We start from the raw sequence: 19844 nt of genomic DNA on the forward strand, positions 1-19844 counted from the left end.
AGGAGACAGTTGAACGCGCCGATCCCCCTTTTCATCCTCCCCAATAAGAACCACTTCTCTCTCGTCTTGAAACAAACCCGTCGAACCATGCATGGGCTTAGTACAATTATCTAAGACGACCTGGACACATTGCTGTGATGCAATAAGAGGGCCACACCCTCCAAATGAAATTTGACATCAATGCTATTAAGAAACGATTGATTGATTGATTTAGAGGAAGGGAAAGGCGCAGTAACTGCCTTATTGTTCTCTGCGGACGCCTCGACCGCGCCTTAAGGGAAGGGAGGAAGGCGGGAGTGAGTGGAAAGAGAGAAAGAAGAGACGTAGTGGAGGGCTACGGATTAATTTCAACCACCTGGGGATCTTTAACGTGCGCTGACATCGCACAGCATACGGACGCCTCTTCGTTTCGCCTCCATCGAAACGTAGCCGCCGAGATCGGGTTCGAACCCGGGCACTCCGGCACAGCAGTCGGGAATCTTACCACAGCACCACCCCGGCGGGGCTTATTAAGAAATGACGATGCTACAAATTCACACGACCGCTGTAAACCTGGGTTGATACACAACCAAAGCGAGGAAACTGCCGTTGACATTGAAGGAGTAGGATTTGGTTGCGAAGAATGAAGACAGGTTACAGCGTCAAGCTTGGCAGTGGTATCACCGCAGCAACGGTGATTGCTATCGGAAGAATCGAGCTGTGATGTATCTGTGCAACCAATGTATACACAGCGAACGCGAAAAAATCTTGCAACAAAGCCAGCATGTTGTTCTTCGTAGTAGCGACCGGTACAAGCAACCCACTTTTCGCGCCATTAGTCACGTTTTGGTTTACGCGCTGCATGTGACTTTTATATAAAAATTACAGGTGGTAGTGAATGAAAGTGTAGATGAATGCCCGCGAGCACACTCTGCACATAATGTTTTGGTGGATGCATTTTTTTTTTTGTGCGCCGGATAGAAGATATACGGGGAAGCGTGTAATGCGACGCCTGGTTTCTTTCAGCGCAGCGTAAACACCGCGCCCCAGGTGTGCCCTGCAATTAAAAAAAAAGAAAGAAATTAACCGTAGCGAGAGCGGGAAAGTGGCAGCCTAGGAGGGGAGGGCAAACCGTGAAAGAGCTAAAGAGAAGGGAGGGGAAGTGTATGGAGCGTTGAGGGCGCGGGAGGAGGAGCCAGCGAAGGGACACCGTCGGCAGTAGCGCTGCAAAGCGGGGGACTGCCAAGGTCGGTCGAGCGAGGGAGTCCGCGTGCTCCAGTCTGCCTGTGACAGCCGCCACGCCGAGATAAACGCAGCGGCGGCCACCGGCGCGCGCACAGCACACACGCTCAGAAACACCCCGCAGCCAACACACTGGCTCCCAGCCCGACAACGGCGAAACGCGCGAGGAGGACGCCGCTTCCCGACGCGGCGACGGCGGAATCTTTGCCGGTGCGCGCTGCAGCCACCAACGGTGGCGGCAGAGCCATGCAATTTGTGTCGGTTGACGTCGGAACGCAGAGTGTTCGTGCTGCGCTCGTCACCGAGAAGGGACGCTTCCTGAAGACTGCGTCGAGACCCCTGGAGACGTGGAATCCGCAGCCTGGATTCTACCAGCAGTCATCGGACCAGATATGGAAGGCCTGCTGCGAAGTCGTCAAGGTAAGCCGCGAGATCGCCTTTGGAACCGACGCATGGTGTAAAGATTGGACGGACCGACTCGGCATAATCGGAGCCTTTAAATGAGCATGACTTTTTGTTAATGACACACACAACGGGAAGGACAGAGATGGAGCAAGGAGGAACGGTTTAAACAACGTAACTGTGCGCGAGAACTTGTTCTTGGGATAGCTGATTAGCTGTAATTTGTTCCCGTTTACATGCGCCTGAACAAAACGAAACACCAAGGAAGACGACGGGAATACGAGCATCGTTTCATCGTCGTCTTTCACAATCTGCCAAACCAAGATTTTCTTGTGCGGCAGGCAGGCAAACAGTTAGAATGGCCTAGTAACGTGCCCAGCTATTACTGCTTTTGAAGCGGCCGCGAGTTGTTTGATGCAGGAAAACGACGAAATCTTTTTATTAGACCTGTCCTCGAACAGATGGCAGTTGAGCACGTATACGTCACACTGGCGCATGCTCGCATGTTTTCGTTAGCTCGAAATCTGTTATCACGTACATCGTTTCAGGCGGAATGGACGTGTTTTCTTTCTTTTTTTAGTAGAGCTATCGGAGCCAGACTGTCTCAAGTGGCTCAGATCTCTCTTGACTGTGGTATCTGTGGCTTATAACCCCGACTACGGAGCTTCAGCGCGTCGTCTTCGAAACACGTGTACTTGATAATATTTTGCCCATGCGCCTCCCAGTAAAACTGTATCTGGTAATGCATATCCTGTTAAGACTATTATTCTCGGTTGGAAGTAGCGCGCATGCATCCACAAGGTCTGCACCAGTAGTGGATGAAGTCCGTGAAGTTGAGCATCGCAGTGGAGTCTCTGACAGCTTCTGGTCTGTGGCAAGCTTTGACATTTCTGCACGTAAATTGCATTCATGCTAGTCTACTTGATTCCAGGTGGTGCGAAACAACGAATGATGCATTTCGCAAATGAAACGAATGTTGGGAGAAAGTGACCAGAATAGCATTTACTGTCAAGCAGTCTAGCGAAGCCAAAGGCTAAGCGGTCGGAAACTGAGATGCGTAATTATTCTACCTCGCCTGTGTTTTAAGGTTTGGACGAAATGGAACAGACGAAACACAGGACAAACACCTTCCCTCGTTCATAGACAAAATTTCGGAGCTGCAACTTGAAACGCAGTATTTTTAAAACACACTTTCACATAACTTCTTTATTAACAACACCACGCGGCGGCGGGTCAGTGATTGCGGCGCTCGGGATCTGAGCGGGAAGACTCGGATTCTAACCAGGTCGCGGCAGCAGTGTTTCGATGGAGGCGAGGCGCAAGGGGCCTTTGTACTGTGTGATGTCGGCGTATGGTAACGGATCCAGGTGGTCGAAATTATTGGCGCTTCTTTCATTGCAAAGAAAAAAAAAATGAAAGATGGCTCAGCTCTGCTATAGCTGGATATACGTAGTGAGAGGCAGTCTCGAGATTGGTTGGTTGGTTGGTTCATAGGAAGGGAAAGGCGCAGTATCTGTCACACTTGCTCTGTGGACACCTGAACCGCGCCGTAAGGGAAGGGATGAAGGTGGGAGTGAAAGTGGATAGAGAAAGGGGGGTCGTAGTGGAGGGCTACGGAGTAATTTCGACCACCTGGGGATCTTTACCGTGCGCTGACATCGCACAGCACACGGTAAAGATCCCCAGGTGGTCGAAATTACTCCGTAGCCCTCCACTACGATCAGAAGTTAATTTCGACAGTCTTACGCGCCTTTCGCCAGCAGATAAACTCTCCTTGGCTTCCATGTCGAGCGCGTCTAAGTTCACCGGCGTTCTATAATTCGTTTAGAGGAAAATGAAGGCGCAACATCCGTCACTCGCGGAAGGCAAGAAGCTCCGCCCGGCGGCGTTGCAACGCACTCATTCCCGCTTGGTCCTCATCAAGGAAACAACTAAGGAGGGGCTCTTGCCATGCCCAATGCATTGGAGAATGCTGCCAAAGCCATATTCCGCGCATGCGCGAAACAGAGTGACTTCACGCGCAGCGCCAGCGAGTTGGTTAACGAGCTTTGCCTAGCAACGCTTAACAGGTGTGCGACTCCTCCTCGTTAAAAAAAAAAAAAAGGCTAGTCTCCCAACGGGGAATCGAACCTCCATCCCGTGGATCCCCAATCGAGCACTTCACCGCTGTGCCACGCCCCGAGTCGTGAAACGCTCTTCATAATTCCGTTTGTCTACCGTAAGGATGATAGCAGGAGTCGCACAACTCTTACGCGTTGCTAGGCAGAGCTTGGCGAGGGACCTGCGCATGGGATTGATTAAAACTTTATTTTAACGCGAAAGCGTTAAGGGCCCCGTGTGGCAGAAAAGTCGGTGTCGTCGTCGGCGGCCGCCGTCCGCGTTGGCCGTGAGCGAAAAACCCCAGTAGCATTAATAAATAAGAACGAATAAGAAAAATCGCCGACCTGAGGAATCGAACGTGGGCCTCCGGGACCACTCCGCCACGCTAGCTAGATGGCTTGAAATGGACAAAGGCGCGTCTATTGATTGCGGTGTTGTCACAGAAATGTCCCTTAGAGAAGTGTATTGTGGCGTATAATAATAATTATGAGCATGTTAATTACAGAATTACAGAACACGCAGTTAAGTGAGTGGTAAATTACTTTTCCGTTATACTTCCTCTTCGCTTGGCGTGCACGTAGCGCCATCATGCGCGTGGCGCACGGAATAAGATAGATAAGGCATGGCCTCCGAAATCTTCATCGCGCTGGCTCGGATCGGCAACGAACTACGACTGGAACCTGAGGCCTGCGCGTTTCGGCAAGGTGGATGGCAGGGCTTCTACGTCCCGGAAGGATTAATAAATAAAAATGATTATAGCAAGTTGCTCTATATAGGAATTCAAAACAGAGCCTCCCTTCTCAGTGCACGCCTCAGCCGCATTGTAAGCGAAGGAACGCTTAGAATCAGGTTTCATAACAAGTAATTACCAAACAGTCATGCTTTGGACAAGTTAACGAGTGTTGTATATCATGTGAACTACGTCTTTGTGTCACTCAAAAGCGCGACAAGCAAATGAGTAGACGGTGCGAACGGGGCGCAATAACGCTATCGCGTTACATTCTTAAAGGCAAAGCTTAAGCGTCCTCAAAATTTTCCACCGATTTAGGAGGTCCCGTACTCCCCGCTCCTGACACGTAGGCCTGAGTAACGGGGGCTGGAACCTCCGCGACTAAGGACTGGCGAATATGCATTGGTTATTCGCGGCCTCAGCCGCCAGGCGGACGACTTTTCGCTGGTCAACGGGGACGTCACTTCGCAGCAGGGTTACCCAGCCTTCTCTACTTTTAATGTTGTCCCTAGCGCCCGCAGACTTAGGGCATTCAGAAAGTATATGGTCGAGGGTCCCCCTCATTTCGCAGGTTTTAAATTTATCATTTTTTCCCTCGACTACCTGGGTGTGAAACAACAAGACAGGGTTTGGGAAATTTCCGGCTTGTAATCGCTGCCCGGCTATGGCCTCTTTATTATTTAATCTAGCATCCGGAGGCGGCATCAGACGTCTTCCTAATCTATAATTTTCGGTTATTTCATTATATTTTTTTATAGGCTTGCAAACGTTCGCCCATCGCCTGGCAGTCGGGCGGCTCCGCGTTTTCCCGAAGCAGAAACATAGATACGGTTGAAGAGGTCGCAATAGCGCTCGCTTGCGTAGGCTAGATTGATCTTTAGCGACAGTAAAACTGCTCTCTGGAATATCGGAAAAGGCAGGGTCTCGCAAGAAACCTGCGCAGCTGGCCTTGGCTGTGGCGTCACTTGGTCGTGGCATACGCGAGGCTCGGCTCCGACACTCGTAGTGAAGCTGTTCGCTTCAAAAAGAAAAAAAAAAACAAACAACACACACAGAAATGACGTCGCGACGAATATTGGCCGTTAGCTCATTGAAAACTGTCCGGGGATGACACTAACGCCTGCTTATCACGATGACATAACCCCGCCGAGGTGGTTCAGTGCTTAAGACGTCGGCTACTGAACCGGAGTAACCGGGCCCGAACCAGGCCGCCGATAGCTGCGTTTCAGTAGAGGTGAAACGGAGAGGCATCTGTTTGCTGTGCAATGTAGGTGCACGTTCAAGATCTCCGGGTGGTCGAAATTGCTCCGCAGCTCTCCGCTGCGGCACTTCTTTCCGCTTTTATTCCCACTTTCTCTTACGGCGCGGGTTACGTGTCCAAGTGTGGTACTATGCGCTGTTGATAATCGATGTATTACGACCTTGAAGAAGGCTAGCTGTAGAGCTCATGCTATAAAACGTATATGTATTTATAAAAAATAATTTGCCGGCGATTATGTTACTTCCTAATGCAAAATTTGAACGCAGCTCGTCAGCTGTTTCACCTTTTTCTATAGATTGAGGCAAACATTCGAGGAAGACATGTATGTACTATTACAGACAACTATTTTTCACAAATATTCCTTTAAGAAACATGCCACTAAGAGTTCTTGACTGTCATGAAGGAAGCTTTGTGGTTGGAGAAATAAAGAGAGCAATTAAGTTATCGGGAGGTTGCGGGGAGGCAGCGCGTGGGCCTATAGAAACGTTGCGCGGCGAAGAGACTAATGCCACAAGATGCAGACGGGAAGAAAGAACCTCCACAAATATCTTAAAATGGCTTGAAAACGCCGTAGCCAAAGTTAGCAAGTGTCTCATCGAATTTCTCGCAATATATGTTTTAATGCAAAATGAGGGCGGGCTAGATCCAGGCCAGGCCTTCGTTGAAAGCAAAAATACGATCGGCTAGAGGTCCGGACTATCAAACAAGCTGTATATACGCAAACTACATCATAACATGATGCTTTTCTCTGTGAGTGTGTGAATTCTCGATTACTGCACATGTTACCCTGCAGTTCGGTGTGGGCGCTCGCATTATTCATGAATTATCTTAGCAGTGTGTACCATGTGTGGTCACGTCTTCCACTTGAGCTCTGGAGCGCGCCTTTCATAACTGGCACACAGGAATGGAAAGGCGCAATGTCACACTTGCTTCTGTGGACACCTGATTTGCGCCGTAAGGGAAGGAAGGAAGGTGGGAGGGAAAGTGGAGCTGGTTACGATGGAAAGGCGCAGTATCTGTCACACTTGTTTTTGCGGACACCTGAATCGCGTCGCAAGGGAAAGAAGGAAGGTGGGAGTGAAATTGGAGCTGGTTACGAGGGACAACGCCGACGCCGTGAAACCCAGGAACCGGGGCCAGAGAGCTGCGCTCTAAAAGGAAAAACGCAGGGAATGAAATATGCACTGAAATCACACAGTTCACGCACGCATTTGCGTTTGGCCTCCATCGAAACGTGGCGGCTGCGGTTGGATTCGAACCCGGTATCTGTGGTTGAGTAGCCGAACGTCTTAAGCACTTAGGCACTACGGTGGGCGCGTCTCCCACAGCCTATGTTGGTTTGAAACGTTAAACTTCATAGACTCCATGCTATGAAATATATTGACATCGGTTACTGAGATGCTTTGGCATCAGGCTACACATCTCAAGGTTGGGTTTTGATTGGGGCTACTGCAGCCGTAGGTTTAGATGCAGGCTTAGCACACACATGCCTGTACTCTGTGCAGAAGTCCACGTGACATAAATCTAGAGTTTTTAATATGGTATCCCAATATAGCCATATATGCTTTGCTTCATGACTTCGCAATTCATAATTTCGTTATTAGCGTAAGGTAGTATTTTGTGTCATTGATCTGTTGCTCTAACTAAATGATAAGTCTTTCATTTAACGACTGTGAAACCTCACAATTGGATGTTTTTGTGAGCATTCTATCTCGTGAGGTGTTATGAGAAGCAGCTGGTAAAGTGACAGACGTTTTATGCATAAGTGGGGGAAAAATCTCAGTGCTTACACACCTAAATTTACAAAGGGAAGAGAAAATCGGTTAGAGTAGCTCTGCGAACAAAAGCGCACTTTGTTATCTCGCTGTAAGGAGTTAACGCACGCCGAAAATCCGCTGACGAGCACTTTATGTAACTCCCACATGATCAGTGATGGTTTGGGTCAAGTTAGCTGTATAACTTGGAGGCCTGACCGAAGCCTATGCCTCCGCGGGTGCGCAGTTGGAATTTTTTTTTACATGCGGAATCAATATACTGCTTATTAGCAACGAAACTAGGCGTCATCCAGAGGAAGAGGCGTCCGGAAACCCGGTGACGTCAGAGCCGTGGTAGTACGCGTGGAATGAAAGTGATTGCACATTACATTCAATGCGAATTAACGGCACTCGCATACCTCAAATGATAACATTTTATAGAGTCATTGGCTTAGCTTGGTTCGAGCCCACGAATCTTTGGTTGCAATCAAAACACGCTACCGACGAGGCCATTGGCGCAAGTGAGTACGTTTACGGCTTGGGAGCGAGCGGATGTTTATAATGCATGTCGTTCGATCAATAAATTGAACTCACGATGAGAAATTGATGCTTTGGCCTTGCCTGACTATATTCTCAATTCCCTCCGTAAACTTTTTTTGACGCTGCAGTCTTGTTCCTTCTATTATGTCCGACAAGCTATATCCTCCTCATAGCAGGCTAACACAGTTTCTTCGGGTCGACAGCTAGGAATCATACACAAGAAATTTTCGATGTCTTCGAATCGCCTAAAAGCCCCGATGTTTTAATTATTTTTTTTGTATTACAATCTGATATATTCATTCTATCTTTCAACCTATATGGAAAATACTAGATTGTGTTCTTTCTAGACACGTCTCCGATCCACACAGTATGATTGCTCAATTTAGCCCGAAATCACGGGGCATAGGTATCGCATAGAACTGTTTGTAAGAAATGAGAAATGGTTCTTTTAAAGAAACCACGAAAATATGTTTACTTAGGCTAGCAAACGTTACATGCGATCGGCATTCCGCCCATGGTCTCTGCAACGTAACCGTTTTATATCTAACTTCACTAATATTGAAGATATCGGATCAAAAATGATAATCCTCCTCTTCCCCCTCAAATCAACGCAACCCGATGCGTGACATTTACAAGTGAAATATGTGGAGTGATAGAATTCTCCGAATGTTTAGGCTCGAGCGCAGCCGGCAAGCTTTGTTCGCTATCCTTGTCCACAGGAATGACGTGAGCGGTCCGAAAAGTCTTTATAGCTTGCCGTGGCTGCCCAAGCGGATCCAGTTACTGGCTTGATGTATGGCAGCCCCCAGTGCAACCATTTACCCTCTCCCCCTCCTCTTTGACCTAAAAGACTAGTGGAATATGCGAGTATTTAAGGGAGTAGTACAAAACCGCCATCTAAGATCATCTGTATTCACGTTATTTGAATTTTGCAGCCCACCTCTCATGTAATGTCTCTGAACCATTGAGGAATAAATAAATAAATAAATAAATAAATAAATAAATAAATAAATAAATAAATAAATAAATAAATAAATAAGTAAATAAATAAGTAAATAAATAAATAAATAAATAAATAAATAAATAAATAAATAAATAAATAAATAAATAAATAAACATTCACCGGTGAGCACTACGATGCGGCTAGAACGGAAATATAAGCAGCTTATGAGAAACTTATTATTTGAGAAAGCCCGATATCTTTCCTTTTAGCCGTATGGGTTGATGGCAGGGAGTAATTGATTACAAATTACAAATCTGCTCCGCCCTGGGAGATTCTCCTAAACCATATGACGATTGACAAGGCATCTTCTTGCGAAGCGACCGCGCGTTCAAACGTTTGCTGCCTGCGTGGTTCCTGCGTGGCCTTGCTTTGTGTTGCTTTGTGGCTCACCTGGAAGTTGGACGAAAACGGCGATGCATAACACGACAAAATGGCTGTTTAATGCGTTCGATATCAGGCTGCGGGTTTTTCTCTTTTGGGGAGTTTTCCCGTGCAATGAAGACAAAAATTAAGGAAATGCTTAACACAGCTAAGGTTTGGTTTGGTTTGCGGGGTTTAACGTCCCAAAGCGACTGAGGCTATGAGAGACGCCGTAGTGGAGGACTCCGGAAATTTCGACCACCTGGGGATCTTTAACGTGCGCTGACATCGCACAGCACACGGACGCCTCTTCGTTTCGCCTCCATCGAAACGCAGCCGCCGAGGTCAGAACACAGCTAAGCCTAAGTATAGATAGCGAAAGCGCGCGATTATGCCATGTATGTCTGCAAACTTCAAGGACGCTACAGCCGGGTGTATACGACACGAAGGTGTCGATGGCATTATCTGTTCAGCGTCATCGTTTAGAACACTACAGATGGTAACGGCGGATGCTTATAGCCATCGCTAACGCTGGATGGCGGGACTTTAGTCTTGAGTAAACTGTTCTTACAAATCTAAATGATGCGAAGGTGTCGAGGGCATTTTGAAAGATGCCCCAGGAGGCGAGCCAGGTGGGCAGCGGTGGTGGGAAAGAGAAGGCTGTGTGGCAATATCATATATTTGTGGAGATCTGTCCCTGACTCCCTGTGCAAATGCAGTTCGTCAGGTGCGAGAAGCAACAGCACGTGCGCGACGATGTGGAAGAAGTGAAATAGCAGCAGATGGATGGATGGACTAAACTTTAATGTCCAACAGATAAGGTGATCTACCCACCCCCCGACACGCAGGTCAAGGGGCGGGTGCCGCCGCCTCAGAGGCAGGCCGGGAGGTCTTGGGTCCCAGCAGCCTCTTCAGCCAGTTGGACGAGTAGGAGCTGGAGCTCAGGGTCCGAGCTGCACAGCAGGGTCTCCCAGGTGTCTCTACAGCCTATATTTTTCGTCCTCCTGGGAGAATACGGGCATTCCCATATTATGTGGTCGAGGGTCCCTCTCGCCCCACAAAGATTGCACTTGTCACTCCTAGCCTCAGGGAACATGTGGTTCGCCATAACCGGGTGCGGATATGTATAAGTTTGCAGTCGCCTCCACGCAACTGCTTGTCTGCTGTTTAATTTCGGGTCTGGTGGGGGTACCAGTCTACGATCCAATCTGTAGTGCTGCGTGATCTCCCCATATTTTAGCAAGCGCTCTCCGCTTCCTCGGTCATCAAGTGGCCCTGTAGCGGCTCGGCGGTAGAGATCTCGAGCCAGCTTGTGGGCCGCCTCGTTGCCGGGGACGGCTTCGTGCGCAGGAGTCCAAATTATTTGAATTTTCCTATCCAACTTTTTCTGGCCTAGGATTCTGGCTGCTAAGGGCGAGATCCTGCCCTTGCTAAAATTTTGTATGGCAGTTTTGCTGTCACTTATGACAAACTTCGCTTCCGTTCCGACGCAAGCTAACGCGATCGCAGTTTCCTCGGCTATTTCTATGCTCCGCCCGCGCAAAGTGGCAGCTGTCACGGGATTGCCCCGGCCGCTGACGACCGTTGCTACCGTGAAACTGCCACCACCTCCCGCCGCGTCTACATAGGCCACTTCATGTTCCGAAATTTCGCCGAATCTAATTTCTAATGCTTCGGCTCGTTTTTTCCTCCTGTCTTTGTTATATTCCGTGGGACCCCTATCCGGATTTATTCCAACTTTCGTCAAAATGACTCTTCCTGTCTTCGTGGTGCTAAGTCTCTCAATTTGAGAGGTTCGCACCGCTTCCACCAGTTCTGCCCATGTGTTGTGTACCCCTAGAGCCATCAGTTTCTCTGTGGATGTGCATATGGGCAGTCCCAGCGCTCTTTTTACGCATTTTCTCATTAGAGACTCAATTTTTTCTTTTTCCACCGCTTTCAAATCTAGATACGGCGTTGCGTAGCTCACTCGGCTGAAGATGTAGGCCTGTATCAGTTTCATCAAATTTTTTTTCTTTAACCCTCGGCCTCTGTTGGCCACCCGCCTAATTAGGCTCAGGGTCTGCATCGCGTGATTCTCCAGCCTCTTGATGGTCTCGCCATTATGTCCGTGTGACTGGAGAATCAAGCCCAAGATTCTGATTTGCTCGACTAGTGGTACCTCGTTACCAGCCACTTTAATTTTGATCTCCGACGGTGCCTTGCACCTTAAGTGCTTCGGATTGTATATAAACAATTCTGATTTCTGCGGCGAGCACGCTAGGCCTCTCTCTGCCGCGTAATCGACTATAATGTCGGTGGCGGCTTGGAGCAGGTTTTCGACGTACGAATCACTTCCCCGGTTGACCCAAAGGGTGATATCATCCGGATATATACTAAATTTTAATCCTTCGAGCTTTGCCAATTGCTCGGGGAGTTCCCTCATAGCCACGTTGAAGAGTAGGGGGGACAGCACTGATCCCTGGGGCGTACCCTTACTCCCTAGCTCTATTGCGGGGGATTCCAGCGTCTGGAACTTCATGCAGGCCGTTCTACCCGTCAGAAAGTCCCTGATGTACCGATATGTCCTGGTACCTACATTAATCTTGTTCAGCCCTTCCAGGACCGCCTCATGTTTTACGTTGTCGAAAGCCTTCGTGAGATCGAGCCCCAAAATTGCTTTCGCATCTTTAGACTTTGAGTCTATTATGTCATGTTTGATTTGGAGCATGACGTCCTGCGTACACAAGTGAGGACGGAACCCGGCCATCTCATGTGGCCACAGATCATCCTGCTCCATGAAATTCATCAGTCTGGTCTGGACGACGTGCTCCATCAATTTGCCCACGCATGAGGTTAAGGAAATTGGTCGTAAATTTGCTAGTTGAGGAGGCTTCCCTGGTTTCGGTATTAAAATAATGCTTGCCGTCTTCCACTGTTGTGGGAGCTCGCCTTTTTCCCAACATTCCTGCATATACTCCGTTAGATAGCTAATGGAGTCATCATCTAGGTTCCTGAGCATTTTGTTCGTTACTCCATCAGGGCCTGGAGCCGACTTCGTTTTAAGTCTTACAATCTCCGCCCTCACTTCCGCTTCTGTGATGGGGGCGTCCAGCGCCTCGTTAGGCGCTCCACCATAGTCAGGAAGTGGGGTGCGTGAAGTTTCCCCCACATACGTCTCAATTAATTTGTTCATGAAATCGTCATCGTTCCCTTCGAAAGCGTGCCTCACTTTTGCCAATCTTATACCAGATTGCGTCTTCGAGTTGTCTGGGTCCAACAAGTGCCGGAGGAAGCTCCAAGTCTTGGAGAGGTTCATGCTCCCCTCCATTTCGTCACACTTGTTGTCCCAATTTTGTTCGCATAATTTGAAAGTATAGTCTTCGATTTCCTTATTATGTCGCGCAATCCTTCTTCTGAGGTTGCGGTTCCATTTCTGCTTTTTGAGACGACGCTCCATGCTCTGCTTAGCTTCCCACATATGCAGAAGACGGCTGTCCGCAATCTCCGGGGCGTTATCACCTTCGAGCAATTTTGTTGCCTCTCTAACGTCCGATTTGAGCGCCATCGCCCATTCCTCGATGCTTCTGATGGGTTCTAGTTCCTGAGCCCTCCTCATATCTCTAAATTCATCCCACTCAACGACGGCCGGTGCGCGAGCCCGGCGTGTTTTAACGCCTTTCCTCAGTGTGGAGACAATTATGTAGTGGCCGCTGCCAAAATTTTGATCCGAATTATGCCATTCTAGACCTTTTACGTTTTTCGAGAATGTTAGGTCTGGGGATGTATCCTTACTGACGCTATTGCCCACCCTCGTTGGGCTCTCGGGGTCCGTGTGCAAAGTGAGCCATAGGTCATGCGTATCCTCCCACAGCTGTCTACCTTTTGGGCACTGGTGCGGGTACCCCCATTCCTGGTGATGTGCATTAAAGTCCCCCACTATCAACAGTGGCTGGTTGTTTGAAATTTTGAGGGCCTTGCGAAGCAGAGCTCTGAACCTCACCTTCCTTTGCCTGGGTGAGCTGTATAAATTTAGAATGAATAGACTAGGGTCTTTCTGTTTTCCAGTTAAAACTTCTACAAACACGTTCTCGAACTCTCTCGACTCTAGATCGTGTTCAATGGCTGCAATGTTTCTTTTCACGAGCGTTGTGACCGAGGATTTCTCTCCCCTGCCACTATGAAATGACTGATATCCCGACAATTTTGCGGGCCCCCCGGTTTCCTGGAGAGCAATTGCCAATTGAGTCTCATCTAATAGCAAAAGGTACTGTTGCAGAATCGGCCGCTTGCGCCGGAAGCCGCGACAGTTCCACTGCCAGATTTGATTTTCATTTGCGCGCCTGGCCATTTTGCAGTTGCGAGACGACCTGTTCTATATTTTGTTGCCACCCGTTAATGGCGGCCATCTCATTCCTTAACCTTTGGCATTCCTCGGCCTGTTTCTGAACTGCCCCGAGGACAGCTTGAATTTGGATGTTGATATGATTCATAAATTCACTCATCTTGGCATCTAACCTTTCCAAATTTTCCATCCTTTTCTCCATAGCCTGAATAGGGTCGGTGTCTTGAATTTTGCGTTTCACCGGTGGTGGGAGGGACGGCTCTGTGACCATTTTATCCTGTCCCTGCGGCTGTTGACGTACCGCTTGGGAGGTCGTTTGTCTAATGGGTTGTTGCGGAGGAGGTGTTGCCTGCCTCTGTGATTTCTTTAAGTTTTGGATCTCGGACCACTGCGATTCGACTATCCCCGTTAAGTTTTCGATCATTTGCTTTAATTTCTCAATTTCCTCGTCTCGTTTACCCCTGTGATTATTTTCCTGGGAGACCTTGCCCGCAAAACTCACACCCTTACGTTCCATGCTCCTACCTCGTCTCCATGCGTTGGCAGTATCCCTTGAGCTTGAGCGTCCCCTGGACTGGCTTCTGGCACAAGAATCGGAGCGGTCTCTGGGCGGCGGCGGTGGTCTGCCTTGTTTCGTTTCCAGAATCGGGAAAGAGTCCTCGCGGAATTCGAAGTCTTCTTTTACTTTCGGTTCGCTTTTCCGACTCTGATGTCCCCCACCAGTCGTCGCTGCATGGTCCATCTTCTCCCAATGTCGCTTCTTCACTTCGTAGGGAGTGCGGAAAAGTTCTCGACACTTGGGGTCTCCTAGTGCATGGCCTTTGCCGCAGAGCTGGCATGTTGGTTCACATTTGTGTTCTCTTGACGGGTTCTCGAGGCCGCAGCCACGGCACTTGACGTTCGTCGGATCCGGGCACACGTCCTCGCGATGACCGAGTCGGCCACAGGCGACGCATAATTCGTATTTTTTGCGGTACAGCTGGCACCTGTGCGGCGTCCCGTTCAGATAAATCCATCTTGGCACTTCTTTCTCCTTGAAGAGAATGAAGATCGACTTGGAATCTTTGCCCAGTCTGCGGACGCCTCGAATCTCGGGGTTGTCCTTGCGATCTAGGCGGTATAGAATTTCTTCAACAGAATATCCGAGCGGAACCCCGTGGATGACTCCCTTGCCGCAGTGCTCGGGGGTGGCCACGTAGGCAGAAGTGTCCACTTTTTCACCGTCGAACATGAGGTGTTTCACGCTCACGTACTTCAGCTTCCTCTCCGCACTTGTAGTGATGACCAGAACGGAGTGCTGCTTCATATTTGGAATTATTATATCTTCCTTCTCTTCGCGTGGATTGATCCCCGCCGACATTTTGATGATGTCAGTGAGATGTGCTGTTCCATATTTGGTAAGCCTAAGTAGGCCTCCACGAGGTCGGAGAACAATTTTCTCGGCGCCATCTGGAATGCGCGTCTGCTGACGCTCGATCGACTTGGCCGCCATTTTCCTGCGTGCTTGCTTTTCCTTGGCTCGCTGTTTCGCAGTTTTCTGCCCGCTCTTCTCTAGCGGCACGTACCTTCCTCCTTCGCTCGTGAACCATTGTCCTGGTTCCGAAAGTTCCTCCGGTGTAATCGTGGTTCCTTCCACAATATCCATGATTCACAGCTTTCGCACGACCACGAGCGGCAAACGATCCCTCGGTAGGGACGCCGTGGGCCCGGTCGGCCGTTTTAGGCTTAGCGCCGTTAAGCTCAATTCAGCTACGTGCTGCGTCGAACAAACAAAGTCAAAAATTGGAAAATAAAGTCCCACTTGCCGAAAAAATGGTATCCTCGTGGTCCTCTTCTCTTCTGCCGTCGATTGAGCACAAAAGCCAGGAAAGCAAGATCGACAGGCTGCCGAAAAAGCCAAAATTCGCGGAGCCCATGTGAAGCGCGTCCGCCGGCTTCGGCTCTCCACAACTCTCCATCGAAATAGCAGCAGAAAAAGCGAGCGCCACACGAGCGAAGAAGTCGGCACGGAGGCCGCGCGCAGCCAGACACGTTCAAGGCCATATGAAACACGCCAAGCTACGGAAGAGCGTAGTAAAAGCCTTCGCTTTAAAAAGTTGCGGCGATAGTTTAGATCTTTAGTGATTTGCCATAGGTTCGTATCATGCTCACGTTCCGGTTTTTACTGCACCTTATTCGTAGCTTGATCGGCGTGTGTTGGCACGGCGTGAGGCCACGCCTTGCGCTTCTTCGCACGTGTGACGCGGGTAGCCGGCGGCGCTCGCTTCTTCTTCTACTTGTTACTGCTGCTGCTTTTTCTCCTTCACACACATGGCAAACTCTGTTCGTACCAGTACATTTCTCCACAAATGTACAACATTGCTTGACACAATAGCACACAGCCACACCGCCCTGCGTATACGCGTTCCCTCCTCCGCTACTCTTGGCTATCTTGTTCAAGTTGTATCTGAACTTGTTTTCACGATAAGAGTAGATATAGAGTTCATATTATTTATTCTTTTATAGAACGTTTCTTTCAGCAGCTCTTAATTATGGGCTACCCTGCCATTCGTTCGTCCCAGTGTGAGTAGGATAGAAGGTTCACCATTGTGACTGTAAACGATCATTTGAAGAAAATTGTCGCTTTCCAGAGCTTCGTCCGTGGTTTAATGTAATAGCGAAACTACGGCTGTGCATTTGAAGCTGGCTTGTTTTTCCTAAAAGGCTTTAAAGTTTTATATATAAGGTCTCTCAAATTCTTGACCTTTCGTTTCTGTCACTTGTCGGCAATTCCATGGATAAGAGTTGAAGAACAGCGGCATATCCAGCCAAATGGGCTGTGGTGTAGTTCATATATTTTGTATTGTCGATATCGCCGTTGCAAAACAAAAAAAAAATAGAAGTTTGGTTAGCCTTGAACCAAGTGAAGGGCATAAGGCCTCGGTCGGCGCCGCATTCGCTGCTTCCTCTTCAATCTTAGCTCGCTTCTACGCTTTGTAGGCTTCTCGGCACCGGCCTAGTCTAGTTTCTCGTTGTTCGACGGTGTCTGCAGCTGGTCTAGCATGAAGGCGTTCCCTCGCCTTAGCGAGAGTTGCCTGTCTCCGAGATACGTTCCTTGGTGACCGGATTGGGTCTGGCGCTTGCGCTGAAGCGAAAGCACACACAGCCTAGCCGGCGCACCATCCATAGCGAGACTCAGGAGCGAGCGCCACGAAACAGCTGTTATTCCCCCTAGAATAAATCACCTAATAGCACGGTGTGACGTCACTCACACCTTTACGACTTGGGCTACCCGCCTTGGTGGCTAAATTCTTCAGACGCTCGGCTACTGGACCCGGCTACTCGGAGTCTAACCCGACCGCGGCGGCCACGTTTCAGTTCAGGAGAAACTCAAAGCCGCCCGTGTGCTGTACGATGTCAGTGCACGTTAAAGATCCCCAGCCGGTTCAAACCATTCTGGGGGTTTAGCATGGCTTCAGCCTGGTGATAGAGCGGAAGCTGTGAATGTTATAGGAATAGCCACTGTACCCTGCCTTTTCTATCCGCCTTTTTTTCGTTTTTCTTTGATAATAATAATTGGTTCACAAGGGAAAAAAAAGGCGCAGTATCTGTCACGCACGTTCTGTAGACACCTGAATCGCGCCGTAAAAGCAGAGAAGGTGGGATTGAAAGCGGAGAGAGAGAAAGAGTTGCGGAATAATTTCAACCACATTGGCATCTTTAACGTGCGCTGACATCGCACAGCACACGGACGCCTCTCCGTTTCGCCTCCATCGAAATGCAGCCGCCGGCGGTAGATGTCCAACCCGGGAAGTCCGGCACAGTAGTCTGGCATCTTAACCACAGCTCTATTCTTGATTGGTTTACAGTAAAAGGAAGCTGCAATGTTTGTCACACTTGTTCTGTGGACACCTGAAGCGTGCACGTAAGCGAAGTGATGAAGGTAGGAGTGAAAGCGGAAAGTGAGAACGAGGTGCCGTACGTAGTGGAAGGGTATGGAGTAATTGCGACCACCTGGGGGTATTTAACGTGCGCTGACATCGCACAGCACACGGACGTACGCCTCTGCGTTTCGCCTCCACCGAAACGCAGCCGCCCCGGGTACTCCGGAACAGAAGTCGGACATTTTAACCACTGCGTCGCCACGGCGGGGTTAAAAGACCTCAAGCGGTCGAAACTTCCGGTGCGCTCCTCTACAGCGTCTCGGCTTTCGTAAAAGACGGTGGCTAACAATTCTAACCGACTCTCAAATGGCTTGCCGAAATTTTAGAGACGGCAGGGTGCACAAGGCCGCCATGCGCGTTCTCCTTGAGGCGGCTTGTGATGAAATAAAAAACGCTGAAGGAGTGATCAGACCTATACAGCACAGTGTCATATGGGGGCCGGGACACGCAGGAGTGGCGGGGAATCAAGAGGGGGATCGGGTAGCTCGAGGAAATGTACGGTGCCGAGCTCCCGGACCATCCGATCTCGAGGAACCTACGCCGGTGCCTTGCGAGTACTCGGCGATACTTGCATATTATAGGGGGCGAGACGTAGATACGCGCCACCACATAAAGATCTCAACAAAGAAGAGGCGGGTATATGGCGAAAACTACAGACAGGGACGTTCCCGAATCTGTACGTACGAAACATTATTAACCCCACGGCATATCCGCCCTTATGCCCGTGGTGTGGTGAAAAACCCACGATGTATCATATAACATGGATGTGTCAAAAGATTGACGTGGTAAACGTCATACAAGACCCTGGTTCGGAGCAATGGGATGCAGTGCTGGCCAGCGACCGCTGTGAAGACCAACGAGGTCTGATACAGCGTGCTCTACGGGCGGCGGAAGCAAGTGGAGTCCTGGAATAAGGACACCAACCAGTGCTGAAGGCTCTACAAAGGGAGCAACCGCGAAGAACACCCTGATCAAATAAGGTTATTCAATCAATCAATCAATCGGCTTAGGCGAAAATCGCAAGTGAATGACCTTGAACCCAGATGATCGTAATTTCCGGAACCACAGCGTCTTTCCGCTCAAGATCAATCGCGCAAATGAATGAACTTGGGAGTCGCAGTGCGAACAGCTTTGGCGTTTCTGGAGCCTCCCCAAGGTGTTTTTCGGCTCTAGGTCAAATCTGCGGCGCCACATGACTCTGGGAGTGGCAGTGCGACGAATAGGGTACCCGGTCTAAACACTAAAAGCTTGCCGAAGGCGTGATTATGTTGGTTATTATAGTGAGGTTGAGAAACAGGAAAAAGTTTTTCATTTTACAACTTTCGCACAAAACATCCAAAATTTCTCATGTTCCGCTTTCCTGGCATCAGAAGATACCTGCTTACTGGCACCTTAAGTTGAATTATTGTCTAGCGTGCAGAGATGTTCAGCAACCAAACGATTTCGCCACCATGGTCAGTATGGTCACGCATTAACACCTTAAACAATGAATCATACGCTACGTAATCGATGGTATCTTAAAATAAATAAAGAAAATTCAGAAGCAGGGAGGCTATCAATGCAGGACTTGAGTTGACTCATGACTGGATCCTTGAACTTTGATTTTTACGAAAAACATTACAGGTGTTCTGTATTAATGAAACGGCACTTGGAAGTAGAATTAACTTTTTAAACCAGTTTGATTCCCAAATTTTTTTATTTTCTTATTAGCAACGAACAAATACGAAGTGTGTGCAATCGGTCAGGCTTCCATTTAAGTTTTACACCATGAAACATGATTGTAGCCACTCTCCACCTCAGTATATCGCAAAATTAAAAAAAAAAAAACACAACTGCACCCACAATTCTTGTTAGGCAGTATGGTAATCTCTGAATGGTAGTATACTCAGCACAAAAGGAAACCGGCTGGGTCGCGGCCGGTTCGCAGGACTTAGCGTCAGCCCCTTGTTATTAGGGAGTCGGAATAAGGAATGTAAATGTCTGACTGTGCAGGTTTCCCGTGTTTTTTGAAAGGCTACATGTGGTTGCTTATTTCACCAAAAAAATATGGTTGTTTCCTCCTGTTATATTCGCTTCGTTTAGGCGTGCCACGGCAGCGTCTCTTGGCATGCGTCAGAACTGCGGTTTAGGATCAGGATTGATGGTAATTTTCTACAGATTCGATGTGTTTGTGACCGTTGCTGGTCAATTGTGCGCCGACGTTGGTCCTCGGCCCAGGATGCCGCA

At 48.9% G+C, this 19844-nt stretch overlaps 1 protein-coding gene across 1 annotated transcript in view; it reads left to right on the forward strand.

Annotated features, from left to right (window-relative positions):
* Positions 1 to 1216: 1216 nt before the first annotated feature.
* LOC146181206 (FGGY carbohydrate kinase domain-containing protein) overlaps positions 1217 to 19844 on the forward strand; it is a 68581-nt gene continuing 49953 nt past the window's right edge. The window contains exon 1 of the mRNA XM_084576292.1: positions 1217 to 1641. Within this exon, the coding sequence (XP_084432418.1) occupies positions 1468 to 1641 (174 nt within the window). The 5' untranslated portion in view covers positions 1217 to 1467. The remainder of the gene's footprint in view (positions 1642 to 19844) is intronic.

Source organism: Amblyomma maculatum, chromosome 8 (assembly GCF_055883805.1).
Source record: "Amblyomma maculatum isolate TAMU_Amacu chromosome 8, ASM5588380v1, whole genome shotgun sequence".
NCBI classification, from domain to species: Eukaryota; Metazoa; Arthropoda; class Arachnida; order Ixodida; family Ixodidae; genus Amblyomma; species Amblyomma maculatum.